This window comes from Rhodnius prolixus, unplaced genomic scaffold (assembly GCF_049639745.1).
Source record: "Rhodnius prolixus isolate KJV_2025 unplaced genomic scaffold, Rpr scaffold_11, whole genome shotgun sequence".
Taxonomy (NCBI): Eukaryota; Metazoa; Arthropoda; class Insecta; order Hemiptera; family Reduviidae; genus Rhodnius; species Rhodnius prolixus.
Genome location: NW_027411625.1, coordinates 10,691,056 through 10,714,819, shown reverse-complemented (window position 1 = coordinate 10,714,819; position 23,764 = coordinate 10,691,056). Strand labels below are relative to the sequence as shown.

Genomic DNA, 23,764 nt, shown 5'->3' with positions numbered 1-23,764 from the left:
AGTGAACGTAAGGTGTTTAAAGTGCGGTATCAGTAATATGAAGTACGGTTTAGCATCTGAGTATGAAATGTCTAACATTACGTTGGAAGGTCCTGAAATGCGACTGTTCGGAATGTCTTGATCCAAGTTTCCATCATTTCCGCCAAGGGATTCATGGTCTTGAATACCTCTTTGATTTAGAATTTTTTGTTAGTCATGATTAGTTGTAGTTGGGTTCTAGAGGAGCTGTGAAGTCACAGTTCCAACAACGATTATTATTTTAGTGAACATATATAATAATGACGTCAACTATTCCTGGAGCCTCTCACGAGTTTTTGGTCCGGTGGGGAACTGTTGCCTGTGCAACAAGAGAGCACTGTCCGGAGGTTGGCAGTGCACAAAAAAAGACTGTAGCCAATGACTTCCTATGTTGACGTCCTTAATGAAAAAACAAATTATGAATCATCGTTCCAAAAAGTCGTGTGTTGTGTGTTCTCCTAATATACATTATCTGGCTAAGCCTCTCATGAGAAAAGATGAGTTAAGCTTTCCTCTAAAAGTGTCGTTCAGTTTAATGTGCAGCTGCGTTGCCTGTATAACATTAAAAGGAGTTTAAAAAAATAAGAAAACTTATAAATCAGAAGGAAATAAGTTGAGTAGAAGTGCCAATTTGCAAACTGCAATTTGTTCTTGTTAGCGATTTTTTTCCTCACTAACTCTATGTTTCCAGAAAATTTAGCTAATTGAACAGCCGTAAGTCTTGTGAGTGTTCAAAACAGAGCTTTTATTGTAATGTTAATACCCGGCTAGGGGCGGCCCCTACCACAGACCATTTTCTCGCGTCATTGAAACGTTTAGTGAGTACAAGCCGTTTGCCTGGGGAACCGTTCTTGGGATCTTGGTTCTTCGGAAAAGAGAACCTCTTCAAGAAAACAATACAAGGCCGCACTTGTCGCGCCAAACGTAACGGATGATTTGAATTTTGTTATTTTTTTAGATTTTGTCTTTGGCATCTTCTAGTTACCAAATCTTCGACTCCAAGACCCACTGGAACAATTAACCAATGAGCTTTATAAATGAATAAACGGTCGATTTTTTTTTTTAATTTTAAGGTGAAAAACGCACCAACTTAGTTGCAACAGTATTACAGTCGTGTAATATTACAGCCTAACCGATAGATTTGCGGACAGAGAAAGTGCTGTGTTTGTAAATACGAGGTAGGCGATCTAACTGTCACCGCATTATGTGCGGTTGCACTTGTACACAGACGGGACTGGTTGAAAGCAGGTTACATTTGGTGGGGTTGTAGACCGTAGCTTTAGCCAGTCTCCGTACAGCTAGTGTCAATTGCTCTGTGTGTTTCTTTCAAAAATACTAAAAATAACAGTTAATATAGTTTTCCTAATTTTTTAGACCTACAAAAACTATTAAATTCAGGTAAATTAATTATTATGTTTACTCATTAATAATTTAAATAATTTATTAATTTACTAACCGGTCAAGAAAAAGTTATTTGATCTAGACTTGCCTCTAAAAGTGCCAAATTTAAACATCTTTCAGATTTTAAAGGAGATCCAAATGTAGGCCATAACAAAATTGTTAGTAATTAATAATTTTTACTTTCTTCTTACTCCTTATTAATGAGGAAATATTGCGATCTTGTCTTAAAATTTTTGAAATTGAGTTTTTATTGCTGAAGTTACGAAAAGCGATTTTTTTACAAATCAGTCAGTATTTTTATACTCCCTGTAACCAAATTATTTCTTAATAATTATAATTTGTAAAAAAAAAAATTAGTTGACTTCAATACTGCTTAAGTTCACCTATAATGACAATTTTTTCAGATGGGCTTTACGTCCAGCTATCAATTTGCCGGGAAACGTACTAGTACCACGTACGTATTAGTTTTGCGGGCCTCGCTTCTAACTGCTCGGCTACCTGACGTTTAAAACGTTTCTGTAAAAGAACGTGTAACGTTAAAGCTGGCCCAAAACCTCTCTAATAAAATCAATTTTCGCTTTATCTCCAGACTAAAGTGATTGGATTAACATACGTCATAGCCAAGTGCAAAATGAAACCCTTCGATGCCGACCAGAAAATTAATGTACAAAAAAAAAAAGTCATTCAATAAATTCGCACTTCCGTTGCCCTTATCTATAAATTCAGATTTTTAGTTAAGACATTTCATAAGTATTAGAACGTACCAAACACTGAAACTGCTTTTTAAATCACAAATAACTAAAAAAATATATTAAGTAAAGAAACATTTTTGGTTGATTGATTTTGATTGTCGTCAAATTTGGATAATATAGTGAAAATGATGTACCTGTTCATCACCCTGAAATGGCGCTTCAAGCCCTCACCAGTAGTGCTAAGAATATCGTTGAAATGGTTTTTGGGAGAGAAAGAGAGACAAAAAATGAATTCAATGAAGGAACAATTCCGGGTGGCTTACTCTATCGAAAAACTTGTTGTCCAGGCCATGAGTAGTGCTGAAAAGAAATGTCAAATTCTTTTTTTTGTGAACACATACTTTCAGGCAAACTAATAAACCAATTTTTCGTACTCAGTGGTTCCCTAAACGGATATTTCTGGTGTTGTGCGCCTAAAACAAAACAATGTGCACGAATGCAGTTTTAATCTTGCGAGAGATTAGAGAAAGTAAATAGTGAATATAGGTGCAACAAATTCTAATGTTTATATTTCATTTATGCCTGTAAAAATGAATTAACAGGCAAACGCATTTGATGGAATATTTTCCAATCTCTTTCACCTAAGTAAGGAGAAGAATCTGCAGATTTTCTTCTTCAAGTTTACACCGGACTCGACAAGTCACTTCAAAAATCATCCATTATGGAGACCGCAATGCCATCTGTATATGATTGTGCGGTTAGGATATCGGTTGCCTGTGTATTATTTGAACACTGGTACTCGCTTCCTGAAGGCCAGAAATAGGATATATAAATACTGGCCAGAATTTAGATCAGTTAATGGTTACTTTGAGACTGGCAGATTGATCTTTGAGGGAACTTTTTGTTGACTTATTCTATTATTTATATTGTTATTAGTTTTCTTCTATTGCGCATCGACGTCGATGGTCATTAGCATCTTTATTTATATGATTTATTATTTTTTAATATTATTGTCTGGAGTTTATTCATTTGGGATCTGTTTTGTAACAGTTTTACTGGTGGCATTACTAGAGAAAGGTGAATTCATGTAGTTTATTAACTAGCCAGTTCAAAACTTTCAGGTCGTAGGTCTACTAATTGGTCAAGTCTTTGTGCCTGCCTTTTCCACTAAATCTTACTTAGAAAGAGAGAGGACTATTTGTGACGTGTTCAATCCCCCATCTCTGGCAAACTCTTGGAATAAACTTTTGTCAGAGACGATATAGCGCGGAATAACCCAACTAAATAATAATAATAATTTGCTTATAATTGTACTAATTGTGTATTTTTATGACATAAGCCAACAAGAAAAGTATTCTTTCGCAATGTCCAATCATATTTTATAGAAAGAAATCTTCGGTAGCTCATGACATTGAAGAGGCTCCTACACCTATTATACCCGTGACACACATATGACACCATATTCTTAATATACTCACCCATTTTAGGCAAGTCGAGCCTGTTCATTGAATTTGCGTATGTCTGGGGAAATATCAAAAAGTAGTTTTTTCAGTTTTGTTAGCATAATTGGTTTATTATCAAATGATATTATTTTCTACTGAAAGAAAATTACTCAGTTTCAATTAAATAGTAAATAAGCGATTTGCTAGGGTGGTGGAACATTTTTGTAAATAAATAATTTTGTTTAGATAAATTGTTTTAGTACTATGACAATGGCTTTCCATTCTGAGACAATATAATGCTCAAAGCTGCTTACGTCTTATTCTTTCAAAATAGGAGCGTTTGTACGTTCTTATTTAAACTTAATTAAAACACTTGATAGTTCTTCATTATAATAAAATTTGATATCTTCATTAACAAATTTCGCGTTGGAATTATAAGTTCTTAAAAATTCAAAATGAACGCCCTTAATTAATTCATAAATCCCAACAGCCTTTGCCAGTGGTTTTTAACTCTCTCATAGCTGTGACAGTTTCTGTTGCTTAGACGCCATCCAAATAGAAAAAAAACAGCTTTTCATTTCGGCAAAATATTGTTGAGTTTCTTGGATGTTTCACTTAATTTTTAGGTAGCGCTGATGACGGAAAAGAAAGAAGTCACAGACGAGATAAAAATAAAAGAATGTAACAAAGAACCGTATCACCTCATCATCTACTAAGATGCTGCGGACTCTCCAGAAAAGCTAAATAGCAGATTTATTTACAGTATCAATAGTGACCTAAGCGAACGAAACTACGGTTTTGATTTAGTTAGTATTTGAGAATCTTCTGTTTTTTTAAGAAGAGGAAATTTTTAAATAAGTCAGCATTGTTATTGTTGTTAAGATGTCTGTCCTATAATTCGGTAGATAGAACAGCGATAAACTTAATTTTATAGAAGGGGATGTGAACAGATTTGCACTTCTCTGATTTAACATTGGAACATTAATGCAGATCTTTTGTACCGATAAGTAATTTGTAGAGAAAACTAAACTAAACATTTAGTAATCCTTTAAGTTGGAGGTAAAATTGTTGTCTATTTTAATTTCTAGAATGACCACAGCTCCTACGGACTTCGCGTCTTGAAATTAGAGCGTTAAATACAATAGGCAGAAATAGAAAATTTTCTATTTGGTAGAATGCTGGGAACAAGTAAATTTGATAAGCTTGAATTGCGCTAGCCTTTTAGTTTCTCTTCCTTTACTGTTATAAGAGAAAATATTGTAATTGTGCGATTTCGATTGTTAGTTTTCACCGGATTTCCGTTTTGAGTGCTTCTGATTCCAAAAAAGTGTTTTTTGTTCGTTTTTTCAGGCAAATAAACCACACCAGAGGCTGTATATTTACACATATCTCGTTCACTGTACCATTACTATGTTAATCATTAAGATGGAAGTAAAAGATGAATTGACAATGATAATTTACAATCCTGAACTAATATTAAAATGAAAAGAACATACAATCAATAGCATTGCAGTGAGTTTAAAATAATTAAAATAAAAACATTCATCTAAGTATTTGATATAAAGCATAACGTAACATAAATATGACTCTATACATGCAATTTTTTATAATTTAAAGAGGTTAGGTGTTTCGAATAAATTAATTGAAACTACAGAAAATATTACAAAAAGACAGAAGAAGTTGTTTGGACAAAGAATGGTTTCACAAAACCGTTCGAAACGAAAAAAGATTAAAATAAAAGGATGCTTGTTATCGCTGTTACTATTTTCATTAAATTTGAACGACTTCTTGAGGGTGGGATATGGATTGAGGGTATGAATATAAGAGTCCTATTGTATGCTGACGAATTGTCCTGATGGCCAATATTCCTCACATCCTGCAACCCATGATAGACAGGTAGATTGAGCATATACTGTAATTTATGGAGTTTAACGGTAAATCTGGACAAATCTTAAAATCATGGTCTTTAAAAGGAGCGGTAAGATAGATAGCACTCGCGGAGCAGTGGACGTTCTATGAAGAAAACATAGAAGTCGTTTATAAATATATGTAGGTATCTTGGGATAATTCTAACTTCAAAAAAATTTCTTTAAAGAGTTTATTTTAAGGAAAAGTTAACAGCTTGTAAATTAGGGTCCACTTGGAGTAAAACGTTAGCAAATGATAATATTCCGGTTAAAGCAAAATATTGATCAGTAGGGCTATAATTTGTTTACTCGGCTCAAGTATGGGTATTCATGAAGTTGAAATGGCACTGACCTATCTTATTAAAAGATTATTTTCGATACCTTAATGCGCTTTTTATATACTTGGAAATTGGTCGCAATCCCTTATTCTGTTATACTTCTGTTAGCTACAAGTTAAGTATGTAAAGTAGCATGTTAAGTATTTCCTTCTCAAATAAGGAAAAACCTTGCCACCTATATAATAGAGAAAGAAATCTGAAAGTCTGAGGAAGTATTATTATTGTGTGATAAACAAAAATTTATAGTCTTGGACATTTATAAATATACAGGTAAAAATTATATCGAACAATTAATTCTTAGATGCTCTAAAATTAGAATTAAATAATTCCTTAATTGCAAATAAAGATCAAACCGGGTTTTACCTTTTATGTAAAGAGTTAGATATTCCTAAGAAATTATACAGTCTTACACTGTAAGGAGTGTTGATCACAGATACTTGTATTCCTCCAGTACATGAAATCGCTTCGAGTAACTCCTGTCTAGTGACCATGTCCAAATAGGAGTTGTGTCGTTTTTTAATTCATTGGAAGTGTGCAGTTTTGTCGGTCACTGATAGAGCTAAAAAAATGCTTTAGTTGTTTTCCCTTTTTTTTGTTTTTCTTTAAGTGCCTTAGAGCATCAACCGTTACTTATATTTATTAAATAATTAATAAAAAATTAAAGGTAGAAGTCTGAGCTTGGATAAGCCAGCTTAGGTAGTTTCTCTTTAATATTGGAGAGGGAGAAGTATACGTCACTTATTTTTGCAGAAGCATGTTGATAAGTAATCATTTGAAACTGTACAAGTATGTTATAATGTTCGTCAACTTGGTTCCTTACTCTATTTCTTTGAGTTAAGACTTCAAATCGTGTTGAATGAAAATAACAGCGGAACACTAGTGGGAGATGCCCTAAGCAGGGGTACTCTCGCCTTATATTCGCTAAATTAGAAGTAATGTCGAAAAATATTTTTAATTTTGAAGCTAATATTATTGAAACGTTAACACAAATGATATAAAAAAATTGGTTTTCCATCTAAAAAAAAAAGTTAAAGCCCATTCATTAAAAATTTCAAAAATAATGAAAGACATTACGATTTTGAGAGAGGAAATGTGTAACATAAAAAGATATATGCATTAGTCTGTTCATCAAGCGGATGTTATATTAATAAACAATTTACCAGAAATTAAAAATGAAAGTTTGAATTAGTTAGTAATAAACTGAGTCAAGCTATTGGTTTCGAAAATAATCTTGAAAAATTGGGCTATATTTAACGTATGAAACCATCTCGCAAAATCTCTCTCCGTCACCCATCTGTTTAAAATTTGTCAGTCACATTAATAAAGATGAATTCCTGAACTTTAAAAAAAAACAGCGTAATAAAATAACTTCTTTAATTTTTAATATCTCTTCTGCAGATTTATTAACAAAATGTTGCCGCCTCACCTAAATGGACTTTCTAAAGAGACTATGGAATTGTAGAAGAATGGTAATATTAAATTCGTTTAGTATAAAATAACCATCTTACAGTCAGAAAACTTGAAGTTCCTCCGGCTTCAGTCATAACTAGAGTAGCTGATTTAAAGCGTACTGCTTTTTGTGGTGATAATAGGAATTGTTACGTCAGACACATCTGAATCTACTCTACCAACAAGAAATCTTACTAAAAAAAACTAAGGGATTAACACTGAAGGGCTCATTGGATGATCTGTTAAAACCAAGGGAGGTACCAGTTACGACCAACAAAAAGCAATTTTTTTTTCTCTCTCTGAATTCAAATAATAATAATATCTCTATCTTAGGTTCTCAGAACTTGTCCAGATTTACTATTATATTTCAAAACATAAATAATTTCAATCCTGTTTTATTTAAGATGCTCTTACTAAAAGTAAACTTTCAGATTTACCGTGCAACTTTTTTTTTATTAGCCGAAATACATACAAGACCTTTAAAAGAATGTGACCTATATTTAGATATTCTCTCGTAAATATTAGAAGATAAACGAATCATTATATCACCATAACAATACATGGTCTCTGAGGTGACCTCGTGATTTTTCTTTAACAACTACTCTTGTAAAAATGTCAAAATTCTCTAAGAAAGTCGGAAGTCTTACTGAATCACACTCCAAGGAGGTTTCATTAAAATAGAAAATATCAAAATCCTCTAGTCATTTTTCTGTATATGTACGGTCCCATCTCTTGTGTACGTTGCTAAAAATATTGCTAAAATCCAGTTTGAAGAAAATTCTACAACTGGTAGTACTTTTTTACTTAATGGATCGTTCCTAGGCTCCTAGGCTTTTATATAAACTTTGAATATACATTACATATGCATAGATTTATACCTTTTAAAGAAAAAAAAATTAAAATAATAATGGAATAATTTGAAGTAATTTGGGGCCAGTGTTCAAATTCAGAAAGATGATCAATGAACCATTGTAAAAGGAACTCATGTGCGTCAAATGTTTTGAATTTTTTTATTTGGTGAATATGGCTGATCTTGCCCTAGGCTTTACAGAAATCTTTATTAATAGTATAAACTTCGGCACCAGATTAGAAGGCTGAGAGCACAAAAGAGAAATTCTTAGCAATAACCAAAATAGAGGCCTATCACTTTTAGTTATAACTTTTTTTTTTAAATTTTATTTTAAGGAGGGTTGGTGTGCGAAGCATCTACTGTCTAAGAATTGCATGCAGCAGAATCTAGCGGCTTTTAACATAACTAAACGTTTCCAGATAACTATTGGCATAGGTGGGGATAATTAATGGTCTGAGGTGGTAAGGCACAAAGCACCTTTACTGGAACAGTTAGAGATATGCCAGAGAGAGCAGAATGAGATCCACTTCCAGAATTCCAGCCCTGGAAACCTGTTTCTCCAGTACTTGTTCTTCAACACGTACACAGACACAGGACCTGTTTCATATGTTTCCATAACAAGTTACAATAACATTTCTTTGGAAATGACTGATGAAACTTGGTACACAGTTATACATCTAGGTCTATCATTTTTATTTGGAATAAAGAAAAAAAAAACTGAATTTTCAACAGTTGTATTAAACCAATATTATAATTATATTATTAAACTAATTTCGAGATTTTTTTGTTTTCTCTTCAGTACATTAACTGGAACAATATTTGTGTCGTTCAGAAACCATGCGGTCAAGTCCAGAAAACAAAAAATTGAGAACATTAATGTTTTTTTAATACATTAATTTTTAAAATTTTTGGTTTAATAATTGTATCAGAAAAGTATATGTCTTTTTTCAAAGGGTAGTCTCTGCGACGAAACAAGATATGTATAGGATGTGTAAATAAAACGGAAGTATTTATTGGGACAATGGCAGCTTCTTAAAAACTTAGGACAAATGTATACCTTTTGGCAGCTGAAAAAGATAAGGAATTAGGGTAAAAGTAATACAATAACATTTGCTGTCATAAGTTTTTTTGTTTATTCATCATCACAAACATCTCTTTCCATGTTATCTGAATCTAAATTTTGATCTCCACGTGTTGTTCTTGACGTCCTGTAAAAGTCGTGTTCTATTGGAGGTATATACAGTCATGGCCGGATTTAGATGAAAAGAGGCCCTAGGCTATTCCACTTACAAGGCCCTTTAACCTCCCATTTTTAAATTTGTAAATTACATGAGAAATGAGAAATAATAAAAAAATCACTACTGTGATGTATATCAAAATGTTAAATGTTAATGTATAATATGTTATGTTTTTAAAATAGAGTAATTTTAATTTTGCTAACAATTTAAATGTAGGCCCCCCTTGATCTTGAGGCCCTAGGCTGAAGCCTAGTTAGCCTATAGGAAAATCCAGCCCTGCCTGAAACTATTCATACAACAAAAATGCAATTTATATCGGATATAGAAAAAACGTTTCTCTATCATTCAGTAAAGAATTTATTGAAATCGAATTAATAAAAAGAGAGATATAAAGGATTGAAATTAGAACCCATTTGAAAACCTCCAAACTTTAACCTTCAATATCTCTGCACCTATTCGTACTAGAAAAGTGCAATTTATGTTGCTAATAAAGAAAACGTTTCTCTGTTATTCAGTAAAGAAATCATTGAAATTCGACCAATACAAAGAGAAATATAAAGGTTTGAAATTTGAACCTATTTGAAAATCCCTAAATTTTAACCATTAATATCCCTGTTAAACAATCGTGGGACAGATTTTTACGGAATTTTATACAATTATAGACAAAAGTAGTCTATATATATAGGTGAAATATAAACAAAATCTATCGAGTAGTTTTTGAGATATTTGAAGTTAAAGATTTCACTGTTTCAAACGAAACGAAAATTTAACTCTAAATATCTCGTTAACTACTCGACAGATTGTTACGAAATTTTATACTGTTATAGAACAAAGTTGTCTCTATATACAGGTGAAATATAAACAAAATCCGTTTAGTAGTTTTTTAAATATTTGAAGTGAAAGTTTTCGCTGTTTCAAACGAAACGAAAATTTAACACTAAATATCTCGTTAACTACTCGACAGATGTTCACGATATTTTATACTATTATAGACCAAAGTTGTCTACATATACAGGTGAAATATAAACAAAATCCATTGAGTAGTTTTTGAGATATTTGAAGTTAAAGATTTCACTGTTTCAAACGAAACGAAAATTTAACTCTAAATATCTCGTTAACTACTCAACAGATTTTTACGATGTTTTATACTATTATAGACAAAACTTGTCTACATGTACAGGTGAAATATAAACAAAATTCATCAAGTAGTTTTTGAGATATTTGAAGGTTAAGATTTCACTGTTTCAAACGAAACGAAAATTTAACTCTAAATATCTCGTTAACTACTCAACAGATTTTTACGATATTTTATACTATTATAGACCAAAGTTGTCTCCATATACCGGTGAAATATAAACAAAATCCGTTTAGTAGTTTTTGAGATATTTGCTGTTATAGATTTCACTGTTTCAAACGTAACGAAAATTTAACTCAAATATATCGTTAACTACTCGACAGATATTTACGATATTTAATACTATTATAGACCAAAGTTGTCTCCATATACAGGTAAAATATAAACAAAATCCATCAAGTAGTTTTTGAGATATTTGCAGTTAAAGATTTCACTTTTACAAACGAAACGAAAATTTAACTCTAAATATCTCGTTAACTACTCGACAAATTTTTACGAAATTTTATACTATTATAGAACAAAGTTGTCTACATATACAGGTGAAATATAAACAAAATCCATTGAGTAGTTTTTGAGATATTTGAAGGTTAAGATTTCACTGTTTCAAACGAAACGAAAATTTAACTCTAAATATCTCGTTAACTACTCAACAGATTTTTACGATATTTTATACTATTATAGACCAAAGTTGTCTCCATATACCGGTGAAATATAAACAAAATCCGTTTAGTAGTTTTTGAGATATTTGCTGTTATAGATTTCACTGTTTCAAACGTAACGAAAATTTAACTCAAATATATCGTTAACTACTCGACAGATATTTACGATATTTAATACTATTATAGACCAAAGTTGTCTCCATATACAGGTAAAATATAAACAAAATCCATCAAGTAGTTTTTGAGATATTTGCAGTTAAAGATTTCACTTTTTCAAATGAAACGAAAATTTAACTCTAAATATCTCGTTAACTACTCGACAAATTTTTACGAAATTTTATACTATTATAGACCAAAGTTGTCTCCATATTTAGGTGAAATATAAACAAAATCCGACGAGTAGTTTTTGAGATATTTGAAGTAAAACGTTTCACTGTTTCAAATGAAACGAAAATTTAACTCTAAATATCTCGTTAGCTACTCCACAGATTTTTACGAAATTTTATATTATCATAGACAAAAGTTGTCTCCATATACAGGTGAAATATAAACAAAATCTATTGTGTAGTTTTTGAGATATTTGAAGGTTAACATTTCTCTGTTCCGAACGAAACTAAAATTTAACTCTAAATATCTCGTTAACTACTCGACAGATTTTTACGAAATTTTATTCTATTATAGACAAAAATTGTCTCCATATACAGGTTAAATATAAACAAAATCCGTTTAGTAGTTTTTGAGATATTTGAAGTAAAAGATTTCGCTGTTACAAACGAAACGAAAATTTAACTCTACATATCTCGTTAACTACTCGACAGATGTTTACGATATTTCATGCTATTATAGACCAAAGTTGTCTCCATATAAAGGTGAAATATAAACAAAATCCATCGAGTAGTTTTTGAGATATTTGAAGTTAAAGATTTCTCTGTTTCGAACGGAACTAAAATTTAACACTAAATATCTCGTTAACTAATCGACAGATTTTTACAATATTTTATACTATTATAGACCAAAGTTGTCTCTATATACAGCTGTAATATAAACAAAATCCGTCGAGTAGACTTTGAGATATTACAAGTTAAAATTTCACTGTTTCAAAAGTAACCAAAATTTAACTCTAAATATCTCGTTAACTACTCAACAGATTTTTACGATATTTTATACTATTATAGACAAAAATTGTCTCCATATACAGGTTAAATATAAACAAAATCCGTTTAGTAGTTTTTGAGATATTTGAAGTAAAAGATTTCGCTGTTACAAACGAAACGAAAATTTAACTCTACATATCTCGTTAACTACTTGACAGATGTTTACGATATTTCATGCTATTATAGACCAAAGTTGTCTCCATATAAAGGTGAAATATAAACAAAATCCATCGAGTAGTTTTTGAGATATTTGAAGTTAAAGATTTCTCTGTTTCGAACGGAACTAAAATTTAACTCTAAATATCTCGTTAACTAATCGACAGATTTTTACAATATTTTATACTATTATAGACCAAAGTTGTCTCTATATACAGCTGTAATATAAACAAAATCCGTCGAGTAGACTTTGAGATATTACAAGTTAAAATTTCACTGTTTCAAAAGTAACCAAAATTTAACTCTATATATCTCGTTAACTACTCGACAGATTTTTACGAAATATTATACTATTATAGACCAAAGTTGTCTCCATATACAGGTGAAATATAAACAAAATCCGTTTAGTAGTTTTTGAGATATTTGAAGTGAAAGATTTCGCTGTTTCAAACGAAACGAAAATTTAACTCTAAATATCTCGTTAACTACTCCACAGATTTTTACGAAATTTTATACTATTATAGCCCAAAGTTGTCTCCATATACAGCTGAAATATAAACAAAATCCGACAAGTAGTTTTTGAGATATTTGAAGTTAAACATTTCACTGTTTCAAACGAAACGAAAATTTAACTCTAAATATCTCGTTAAACACTTGACAGATTTTTACGATATTTTATACTATTATAGACCAAAGTTGTCTCCATATACAGGTGAATTATAAACAAAATCCGTCGAGTAGTTTTTGAGATATTTGAAGTGAAAGATTTCGCTGTTTCAAACGAAACGAAAATTTAACTCTAAATATCTTGTCAACTATTTGACAGATTTTTACGAAATTTTATACTTTTATAGACCAACGTTGTCTCCATATATAGGTGAAATATAAACAAAATCCATTGACTAGTTTTTGAGATATTTGAAGTTAATGATTTCGCTGTTTCAAACGAAACGAAAATTTATCTCTAAATATCACGTTAACTACTCGACAAATTTTTACGAAATTTTATACTATTATAGACAAAAGTTGTCTACATGTACAGGTGAAATATAAACAAAATCCATTGACTAGTTTTTGAGATATTTGAAGTTAATGATTTCGCTGTTTCAAACGAAACGAAAATTTATCTCTAAATATCACGTTAACTACTCGACAAATTTTTACGAAATTTTATACTATTATAGACAAACGTTTTCTCCATATACAGGTGAATTATAAACAAAATCCATGGAGTAGTTTTTGAGATATTTGCAGTTAAAGATTTCACTGTTTCAAACGAAACGAAAATTTAACTCTAAATATCTCGTTAACTACTCGACAAATTTTTACGAACTGTTATACTGTTATAGACAAAAGTTGTCTCCATATACAGGTAAAATATAAACAAAATCCATCTTGTAGTTTTTGAGATATTCGAAGTTAATGATTTCACTGTTTCAAACGAAATGAAAATTTAACTGTAAATATCTCGTTAACTACTCAACAGATTTTTACGAAATTTTATACTCATATAGACAATAGTGGTCTACATGTACAGGTGAAATATAAACAAAATCCATGGAGTAGTTTTTGAGTTATTTGCAGTTAAAGATTTCACTGTTTCAAACGAAACGAAAATTTAACTCTAAATATTTCTTTAACTACTCCACAGATTTTTACGAAATTTTATACTATCATAGACAAAAGTTGTCTCCATATACAGGTGAAATATAAACAAAATCCATCGAGTAGTTTTTGAGATATTTGAAATTAAAGATTTCACTGTAAGTTTGTAAATTACATGAGAAATAATAAAAAAATTACTACTGTGATATATATCAATATGTTAAATGTTAGTATATAAGATGTTATGTTTTTAAAATAGTGTAATTTTAATTTTGCTAACAATTTGAATGTAGGCTTCTCTTGATCTTCTGGCCTTAGACTGAAGCCTAGTTAGCCTATAGGAAATTCCGGCCCTGTATATACTTTAACAAATTCATCATGTCTTTCTTGTTTTACTATTAGGATACTATGATGGTTGATTTATATTTTTTATAATCGGTGGTCTCCTATTTTTTCTTTTCTTTTTTTTCATGCAAAGTACGTGAAAGATGTCATCCTTTCTTCTTGTTAATACGGCGATTCTTGGGTTGTAGGTCAAATATGCATGTAGCTCTCGTTAGTTGTTAAATAATGACCACTAAGATTGTGAACATATGTTTCTCACGTAATAAGCACTGATGTGGTGAGTTTTGGTAAATTATAATGCTTTTCCTTAATCGAAACTAAACACGTACATTTTTATGTGAAGCTTAATCGATCTTTAGCACAATTTCTGCATTTCGCAGTTCTTATGAATTTGTTGTTTTTACCAACTTAAATTTTAATTTGTGTTAATAACCTAAAGAAGAAGTATAATTTGGTAATTATTTCAAAGTTTATGTCAAAAAACATTAATAAAAGTGGACTTATTCTCATTGGCTTCTGAAATAAAATAGATTCAGAAGCTATAAAAAGAAGGGCTTTCTGACCTAGAAAGAATGAAGCAACGGGTAAATCCTTCAATAACTAAGGAAGAATATTATTTAGTCTATTAAAATTTACAAAAAACAGATAATATAAAAATGTCATGGCTATGGCCAAATGGCTTCATTTGAACTTAGACATAAGTATGTTATGTAAAACCTTGAAACTTTTTCTCAGAGAATATTGAATTTATTGAGGTTCTGAGGTACATCAAAATGATTTTCTTTTAATAAACTTTTTTATATTGAAAACTATTTTTTTACTAGCGGTGGTTGTTGGTGTAGAGGATTACAAAGCATAGGTTTATACGTGGGAGATCCCGCGAGTAGCTACTTGTTATTTGTTAGAAAAAGTGTTAATTGTAAAGTATGTGCTTCTGCGCTCGTCCACGACATAAAATTGGTAGCTGAAGGTTAAGCCTCGCCTAAAAAAATAGGCGATTACTTAACTTTCTTTGTACTACAAATATTGTTTGAAGTAATTTTACATTAGTTAGGTGAATAGCTGTAAGAGTAAAGTAGCGTGAATTTATTTACTAACACCAGAATTTTACGTTGGTAAATGTAATTTTATGTCCTACATGTGTACTCCTTGCCATAAATTTGTTTTCTTGAAAGCATTAAATATTTCATTGTAATAATATTTGCCTTCTCTATGTTCTCAGATGCTATTTATCATGAAGCGTTCTGCGGGTATGCATTTGCCCGCAGTAATTGCCAAACGAATGCACCGTAGATTTAAAGTGTAATCTTTGGATAGGATGGTTGCAGATGCATTAGCAATTTTAATATTACTAACGAATTCTCTTAATATTACTGCACACGTCCTTAGGACCGAGCCAGCTGACTTTTTCTCTTTGCAAGGTAAGTTTTGACGACTTTCTTGAACTCCAAATTGCTTTATCAACTTCTAGAATAGTTTACAATGCACAGATTTACTATCCAAAACCTAATAAGATTACTTATTTTTGCAACAGGTGAATGCTCCGAAAGGACATGCTTGCAGGAAAGTCGTGGTACATCTGAAATGGCACAAAATATTATGAAATCCGAATTTGGATCTTTAGAAGATGGTGGTTGTATTTGCCAATGCGTTCATCATTTGCCAGTATTCAGGGAAGATTTGCGCCTGTGTGTGCATGACATTCATGGTAATGTAGTTAGTAAAATGTACTGTTCATAACAATCAAACATAAACTTAAGGGTGGCATTGTGCGAGGTGGTGTCATAAAGTAGCCGGAGAGATACACTACAGAAATAGCGCAGGGTTGTGTGCGCTGCAAAAGTAAGCTCTGTACCTTCAGAGAAACATAAAAAGCTAGGACTTACACTTTATCCAGTGGAACTTACTTTGGAACCTTGAAAAGCCCAATGTTATGATCTCTTGGAGGGGTGGCAGGATTACGTTGGTTTTACAAGGGAGTACCTATTAATGTTGTGAATGACTCCAGATATCTGTGTAAGAATAACTCCTCGCCACTCTTTCTCCGACCACAGGACATCTATTGTTAAGCAGGACGTTACAATTCGATTTCTTATTTCTTACAATTTGATTCCTCAGCCAAATAAAAGCTGTTCTGTTCTATTTCCAACTCTATGCTGTGCTACATCTATGTGCGTTGACCAGCCGCGGCCGTTGTAGAACTCCAGCACTGTTTAATTAAAAACTTTTTGGGCTCCCTGTTGCTACTCCTAACTTCACGCTAAACATGGAGCTTACACATGGATTCAATTTTCTTTAAATCTTAAAATACATTTCTTTCACTTCCTCGTCACAGATAGCCTAAAGTTCTTGCTGTCGATATTATTAATCAAAATACCGAGTGGTTGGTAGATACTTCTGTTCCGCAAAACTGTGAGGATGTCTGTTCAACTTGAGGAAGTCTCATCTGGGAAGTCTTGAGAATTGACTTACCCTTGCGGAATAAGTCTGTGTGAGCAGCTCAGTAATTTTACAACTTTTTGCTATTTAAAGAGCTCATCCGCATTACCTTGTTGTTTCCATTTTTGCTGACAATAACTCAGGAAGCGTCTTGGTCTCTAGATTAGAGTGTTACAACATTGATTCTTTCTTTGCACCTGGAAAGAACTTTCTTAACACCCAACACATCATATCACTCTGAGAGCAACTGAGAGATTTAAAAAAAAATTATTATTTATAAATTTTAATGGAGTAAGAGAAATTATGTGAATGTTCACGCCAGATTTTGTTGTTTGCAGAATGCACGCTCGTGCCGTTTGTTTCCGGAAATAAATACCAAAAAGTGCCATACGTGTATCTACCACTCAAAGGACAGATTGTCTATCCAAGTGCGGAAATCATATTTACAGGTAGGTTTAGAACTTGCAAGCAGTAGAGAGATTCTGTCTAAAAATTTCTACCGTGTTCTGTGCACCAAGCTAATATCTAAATAATTAAATTTTAAAGGTGTAAAGCGGCCGATATGTGTAGTTTCTGGTGCAAATTACCTGACTATAGGAGGATGGGTGGACTTGCGCAATAGGAGCGACTATGAACCTCCATTTAGGTTATACGTTGACGAAGGACGCACATTTTTACAGGTTCGTACTACTATGCTGCTTATTCAGTCTATCAATTTGGTACTATTTAGTCCCGATGCTAAGATTTTGGCCAAAATACGGCAACCTTTTCCTAAGGTGATTTTTCAGTATTTCGCTATTTAAGAAATTCTCTTTCAAATTATTTGAAGACTCCCTCAAATTAAATGAACTTGGTAAGTCCTAGTAAAGTATGTACTTCCATCTCCTGGTAATTACTCAGATTCTCCCAGAAAGCTCAATAAGAGCGGTGAGTCGGCACTTAGGAATAACCATGCTCTGGTGCCATAATATCCTTCCCACCAACACTGAGGGATTTATATCATTCTCCAAGAACCGGTATCTGCCAGGTTTCTGGGGAAGTTCTTGAAAGAGCGAGAAGCTAGTAGTAAAAGATACCCACTCTGTACAGCCAAATGCTCTCCTAGGCTGCAAAGCAAGTCCTCGGCTTCTTCTAAGTATGGCTTTTTTTTGCCTACCCCTGACCAAAGGTTTAAAGCTTTGAACTTATACACTTCTTTCAAACTGAAATTCCTTTAAGAGCAAATCCGATCCCTATCCTATCTCAGAACAAAACGATTTTTTCGAGAAAAAATAAGGAAAATAGAAATTATTCAGCTTTATAATGTAAGTAAGTGTTTATATAAGTAACTGCGAACCATAGAAAAAATTGGAAGAGCTATTACCAACGAAATTCCGACTGAAGAATCTTCTTCGAATTCTTATTTTAAGCAATTTTGACCTTCAAGGGTAAATAAGAGTTAGGCTCTTACTTGCTACTGAAAAACACTTTAGAGAGAATCGACATGAACCTCCTTTCCTAGAAGACCCATATTTTCATTGGGAAATGTTTGAAATAAAAGTTATATGCCTGTATGATAAATTCACGAAGTTGGGACCATTTTTTGTGAAAATCTGGTTTGGGATTTTTACCGTTAAGTTATTGAAGAATCTATACTGAAAGTTAGCCTGCCATCAGGGCCGTGTGAAGTAACATTGACGCCCTTAAGGCATTCTTTTACATCATTAAACTAACATATTATTAAAAGATTGTTAGATGGACTAGGCAGGCTACTGGAAACTGCCCGGTGGACAAGTTTTTTCAGTTTTTCCAAACTAAGTGTTGTTATTTTGAATTATTTTTATATTCACTTATTTTATTCGGAAAATTGATTATGGAAGGCTTCCGGTTGAGGTTTTTTTTTGGAAGTATTTACCTTTAGAGGAACTTGAGGTTCCATATTTAGAATTAGGAAGTCGTGTAAATGTGAGATTATTCTGAACCAAAGTCGGGTAGTGCGCTGATCACGGAACATCGATTACACATAGAGCGAGAGTAGTTATTTGATGTTAGGAATATGTATAGAAACACTCCGCATGGGCTAAACATTAATAGTGCTTGTGAAAATAAAAGGTATGTAAAAGTTTTTACAGCCCAATAAACTTCTGTATTTAGAAATGCGGTAATTTTTTATATAACACATGATTTCCTGTTCAAGTGGCTGGGCGAAAGCGAGCTTAGAATAACCATGGAAGGAAGGATTCTATTGGTGAATTTATTGTGTAAGGAGTCTCAGGATAGCGATCAAACTTCAAGTAATATATTTACGCCTTGCTTGGCTTTCCGAGCTGCTGGCATTCCAGGTAAGCATGGTCCTTACTTAATCTATTAATTAAAGTACTAGGGTGTAAAAGTCTGTTAATTATTCACATTCAAATAAAAAATGGCAGAATAGTTAAATGGGAGATATAGGCCATAATTTTCTGTAACTTTGACCTACCAATTGGTGTTATGGAATTCCATACCACCAGAATATAACAAACAAACTGAGGTTTTAAGCTCGTCAGGAGAAGCTCAGAATTCAAATTATCTTTTAAGTGTTTTAACTTCTTTTATCACTACCACAATGACTAAATCACAAATCTTTCTAAGAATTGTTCTTATTTACATTTTTTTTTACCCTAAACTTCAATGCCTCTCTAGAATGATTTTATTATAAGTTAATTTTGATTTCTATTCACTGCCACCTACGTAAAATTTATTTCGCTTTTATACTTCCATTTTTTGATATCGTCGATCTCCTAAACCTACATCATTCCTCCTTCAGTGAATGTGTTTATAGCAGAACTTCCTTGATAGTCGAATAGCGAGCTAGGAAGCGCAGTTTTCGTCCAATGTAAGGTTCTTTCCTCACATTACAGTTCGGGGAAGTACTGTATAGACAGGTGTAGATAACAAATTAACTTTAGAAGATTAGCATTACGATCAGAGCTCAAATACTTTGGCCTACTAATATATACTCGTAAATGGGAGAACAGAAAATTGTACTGTACAGCAAATTAGAGGGCATGTTAATCCCAGTTGATGAACTGGAATGAAATATTTATTTTTTTTATGCAGGTGATTCTACAGTGTGGTCTGGCATAAGGGAAGTATCTTTTTCCACGGATCCAAGTGGTGAGAAGAAAATTGACAATGGATATTTGCTGATGGCATTATCTTCAGTACTACTCGGTGTGGTCTATGTGACAGCCATTTTTGCCTATCTCCGTTCCAGGCATAGAAAAACTACGTCAATCCAAAATAGGACTGGCTCACCGGGAGAAGAGCATGTAGTCAAGAGTAATCCACTGCTCGTGCACTGTCGTGATACTTTAGTTTATTTGAACGAAGGCTCGCAATCCGCTGGCGAAGGGGATTCAGAGACAACATCAACCAATAACGATAATACCAACAGTCAGCCACAGGTATGTGCAGCTCTAAAGCCTGTGTGAGGTTCATAGCTTGGCCCGATTATCCACCAGTTTGCCTGCCAGACAGTGCACCTGAGTCACGTTATGACTCTGTATTTGCTGCATTCCAGGTGAAAATCACTTCAGCGTTGGTGCATGGGGCTCGGGACTGCCAGCAGACAAATCTGAACGAAGCTGCTAATGATACGGGTAGCATTGAATGTCTACCAGAAGAAAATGTCTCGATCATCGAATCTCTGGAGCAAAGGGAAGAAAAAAATCTGGACCTAGTTGGTGCAGTTAGTGTACGACGAAAACTGTACTTCAATCCTGCCTATTTTGAACCGGAACTTTTAATGGTGAGTTTGTTGCAACTATCTTAAGTTTCTAGAGCTGTGACTTGAAACATTTTTTAGTGCTGTTTAAACTGCGAAATTGATCTTAGTTCTAAAAATATAATAAAGTAAAAAAATAAATAAAAAAGTAAAGAAACCATTTACTATAGTATAGTTTTGGAAAATGATCTACTTTGTCCACTTAATATTTCTTACTCATTTTGTTACAGGCACCTCCGCCTGGCGCTATAGAATTTCTAACAAAAATCCGTGAAGTTATGTCCTTCGCTAAAACTAAAATCATGGCTAAACGTTTTCTACCAAGTTTGATGGCCATACCAGAAGAAAGTTGCTGTCTGTTAGAATGTAACAACAATAGTGATACTAAATTCCTAGATAATTCAATAAAAATTCAAGATGAATTTGAGTTTAACATTAGACGATGGCTGGATAATATGCCTTTATGTTTAAATGAACCGACCATGTATAATTCTATTAAAACTAATCATCGAGTCTATGAAGAGAAATTACCTAAATATGAGCTACAATTAGAAATAGTAGATGATACAAATCTATTATTAGACAAAAAAGCAGATTGTTCAACAAATCATTATGAGATCATTGAGTTGAATGATACATCATCAATTATTGATACATCATTTGAACGTAAATCTGAACCAACACATAACGATTATGAGTTGATTTCAGTGAAAAATGAGTTTTGCTCTTTGCCAGATTTAACTGAACTTGAAAGTAGAAGTTTTAATTCAAATGACGGTTTTCTAAGCATTCAGTTAGAAGAGCCAGTTATGGACAAACTAGGTGAAGATTCTGAAGAAATAGAGCCCGACACTTTAGACAGAAAACAAAATAGATTTCCAATTAACGAGGAGAGTAGGATCACTAGATGCCATATAAATGAAGATATCTATTTCGATTCATTAGAAAGATCTGTTATTAGCCTTAAAACGTCAGGCACTTTTACAGGTAATAGCCTACTGAGTCCAAAACAAAAATCATTGAATCGTGCTTTTGGTAGCCTTAAAGACATCTTTGAAGCAAAATACAAATACAGCCAATGTGTACACAAAAAGTTTGCGAAAAATCGTAATGTACAATACCCAAAAACTATACTTCAACCAGAAGCCAGACAGGCTAAAAGGCAAAGACAACCAGGCGCTACGATAAGCCCACCAGAATCACAAAATGCTCAGCACCTTAATCTAACGCAACATATCTGCATCAGTAAACCCAAGTTGGACAAACCGAAGAACATAGCACATACAAGACCAGAAGATTTAGGCTATTTAAGTACAGAATCTAATGATTCACAACAGATTCAGAATCCCAACAATAAAGAATCTCAGAGTGATGATACTGATGATTCAGTCTATGATGCAGCTAGTGAATCAGGTGCAGAAAGTACTGCTACTGATTCTTTTTTTTTTGGTAAAATAAAAAAATGTTCAGTGCTAAAAGCGTTGAACAATACCAATAATTCTATGGGGCAAAATAGTTCAGACACCGATAGTAACATCAGTTTAATTACTGTCATACCTTAAACCACATACTCCTTCGAAGCCATCTATCTATGACAACGTCTAAAACTAAAAACCATCTTTGTCGATGCGAAGTGAGTACGGAAATGAGCCCGAGTCAATTTAAACAAGACAGAACTGTCAAGCTACAAATTAGTCTTTTATTAGTTTACATTAAAGAATTATTTATTTTGATTGAGTGTTGTAAATGATATTATGGTCTTCCTAATGTATTGTACAATAATTTTTTTAAGCAAGAAGAAAGTATTACAATTTTTCTAAAACGCAGGCTTTTTTGTAGTGGTTAATGCCCTTAACTTAAATGGAGAGGACTGCAGACCTAAGAATTATTGTGGTCTAGGTTCGATTTCCCATCTTTTCCTGGGATTTTAATTAGATAGATAGATAGAGTCTTTTATTGAGATTTTTTTTGCGTTTATTTTTGCTACAATCAGCGCGTTGGCGCTATAAGTAACAGTGATAACAGTAACAATAAATAACAGAAGTACGAGTGGAGAAGTTATCCAGTGGTAACACTCCAAAACATTAGGCTATTAGTCGCTCTCTTCACTTGAAAGGAGATCACGAGGCCACAGTCTCTTAAGGCGTCTTGTCGGGTTATCAGAAAGAGTTATTGAGGAAAGATTTTGAGCTAGAGGATTGATATGAGATTACAGGATGAAGTGGAGTTTTCTGTATCTTGTTTTAGCAACTTGTGTGACAAAAGGAATGTTAAGGTCAGAGTGTATAGTAGGTTGGAGCCATAAAATGGAGCGTTTACAATAGTTCGAAGTATTTTAGATTGAACGGACTGAATCTTTTATTGAAATATATACATAAATGGTAAAATATATTAAACAACTTTATCAATAATTACCAAATAAAGACATACGCTTGATATGAAACCATCAGCGAAGTTGCTAATTAGCAAATTCAAAGTATATGTTCTTTAATACTAAACAGTTCAAAAATAAAATAATAAACTAACAAAAGTACTTTTTATATTTAAATGAAACTTTATTTAATAAAGTCTTTATATTTGCAATAATAAATTATTTATCTTTTAATTTTTTAATATCCAAGCACGCTTAGTGTAATTCAATACAAAAAATACTTAGATTTTAATTATATAGAGATTTAAGGTGAAGAACAATTCGCCTACAACGCGACAACTAAACAGTAGTAAAGTCGCCTAAAGCACGGAACTTATTTTGTGTAACTCCTATTTATTCTGTCTTTTAGTTTTTCTCTCGTACAAACAAAAAACAAAAAAAAAATTACGAGAAAGAAAAAATAAAATAACTAATATTTTACTTACAAGCCTTTTGATTTTCTTGTTTTCACCACATTTTCCGATAAAAAAAAAGAACATGACATAGCCTTCCCGTGTAATAAATTAAAAAGAGCATATGAATTTAAGGAGAACGAATAGACGAACACATAAAAAAGTGATAAAAGTTTATTGCTCAAAAAGTGACAGAGGTGGTGTACTTTGAGATGAATGAAGTTACTTCAGATTTTTAAATTATGACTTTCCTTAATTTTATCCCAAAAGTAATACATTCTCATATAATAAATAAGAGACAAAATGACCTTAATCATGCGCTATGGAAAATTTAATGTCTTTTTGATTGGTGATTAAATTTGCTGTAG

General features: G+C 32.5%; 2 protein-coding genes across 7 annotated transcripts in view; one reads left to right on the top strand and one right to left on the bottom strand.

Moving 5' to 3' along the window:
• Positions 1-23,764, bottom strand: part of LOC141459538 (voltage-dependent calcium channel subunit alpha-2/delta-3-like) — a 91,649-nt gene that overhangs the window by 35,197 nt on the left and 32,688 nt on the right. The window lies entirely within an intron of this gene.
• sha (shavenoid) lies at positions 1,258-23,483 on the top strand. Its single transcript, XM_074138747.1, has 9 exons — positions 1,258-1,416; positions 15,612-15,810; positions 15,924-16,097; positions 17,167-17,277; positions 17,375-17,508; positions 19,005-19,149; positions 19,907-20,253; positions 20,370-20,597; positions 20,804-23,483. The coding sequence occupies exons 2-9, from the start codon at positions 15,708-15,710 to the stop codon at positions 22,133-22,135; spliced, it is 2,574 nt and encodes an 857-aa protein (XP_073994848.1). The 5' UTR covers positions 1,258-1,416; positions 15,612-15,707; the 3' UTR covers positions 22,136-23,483.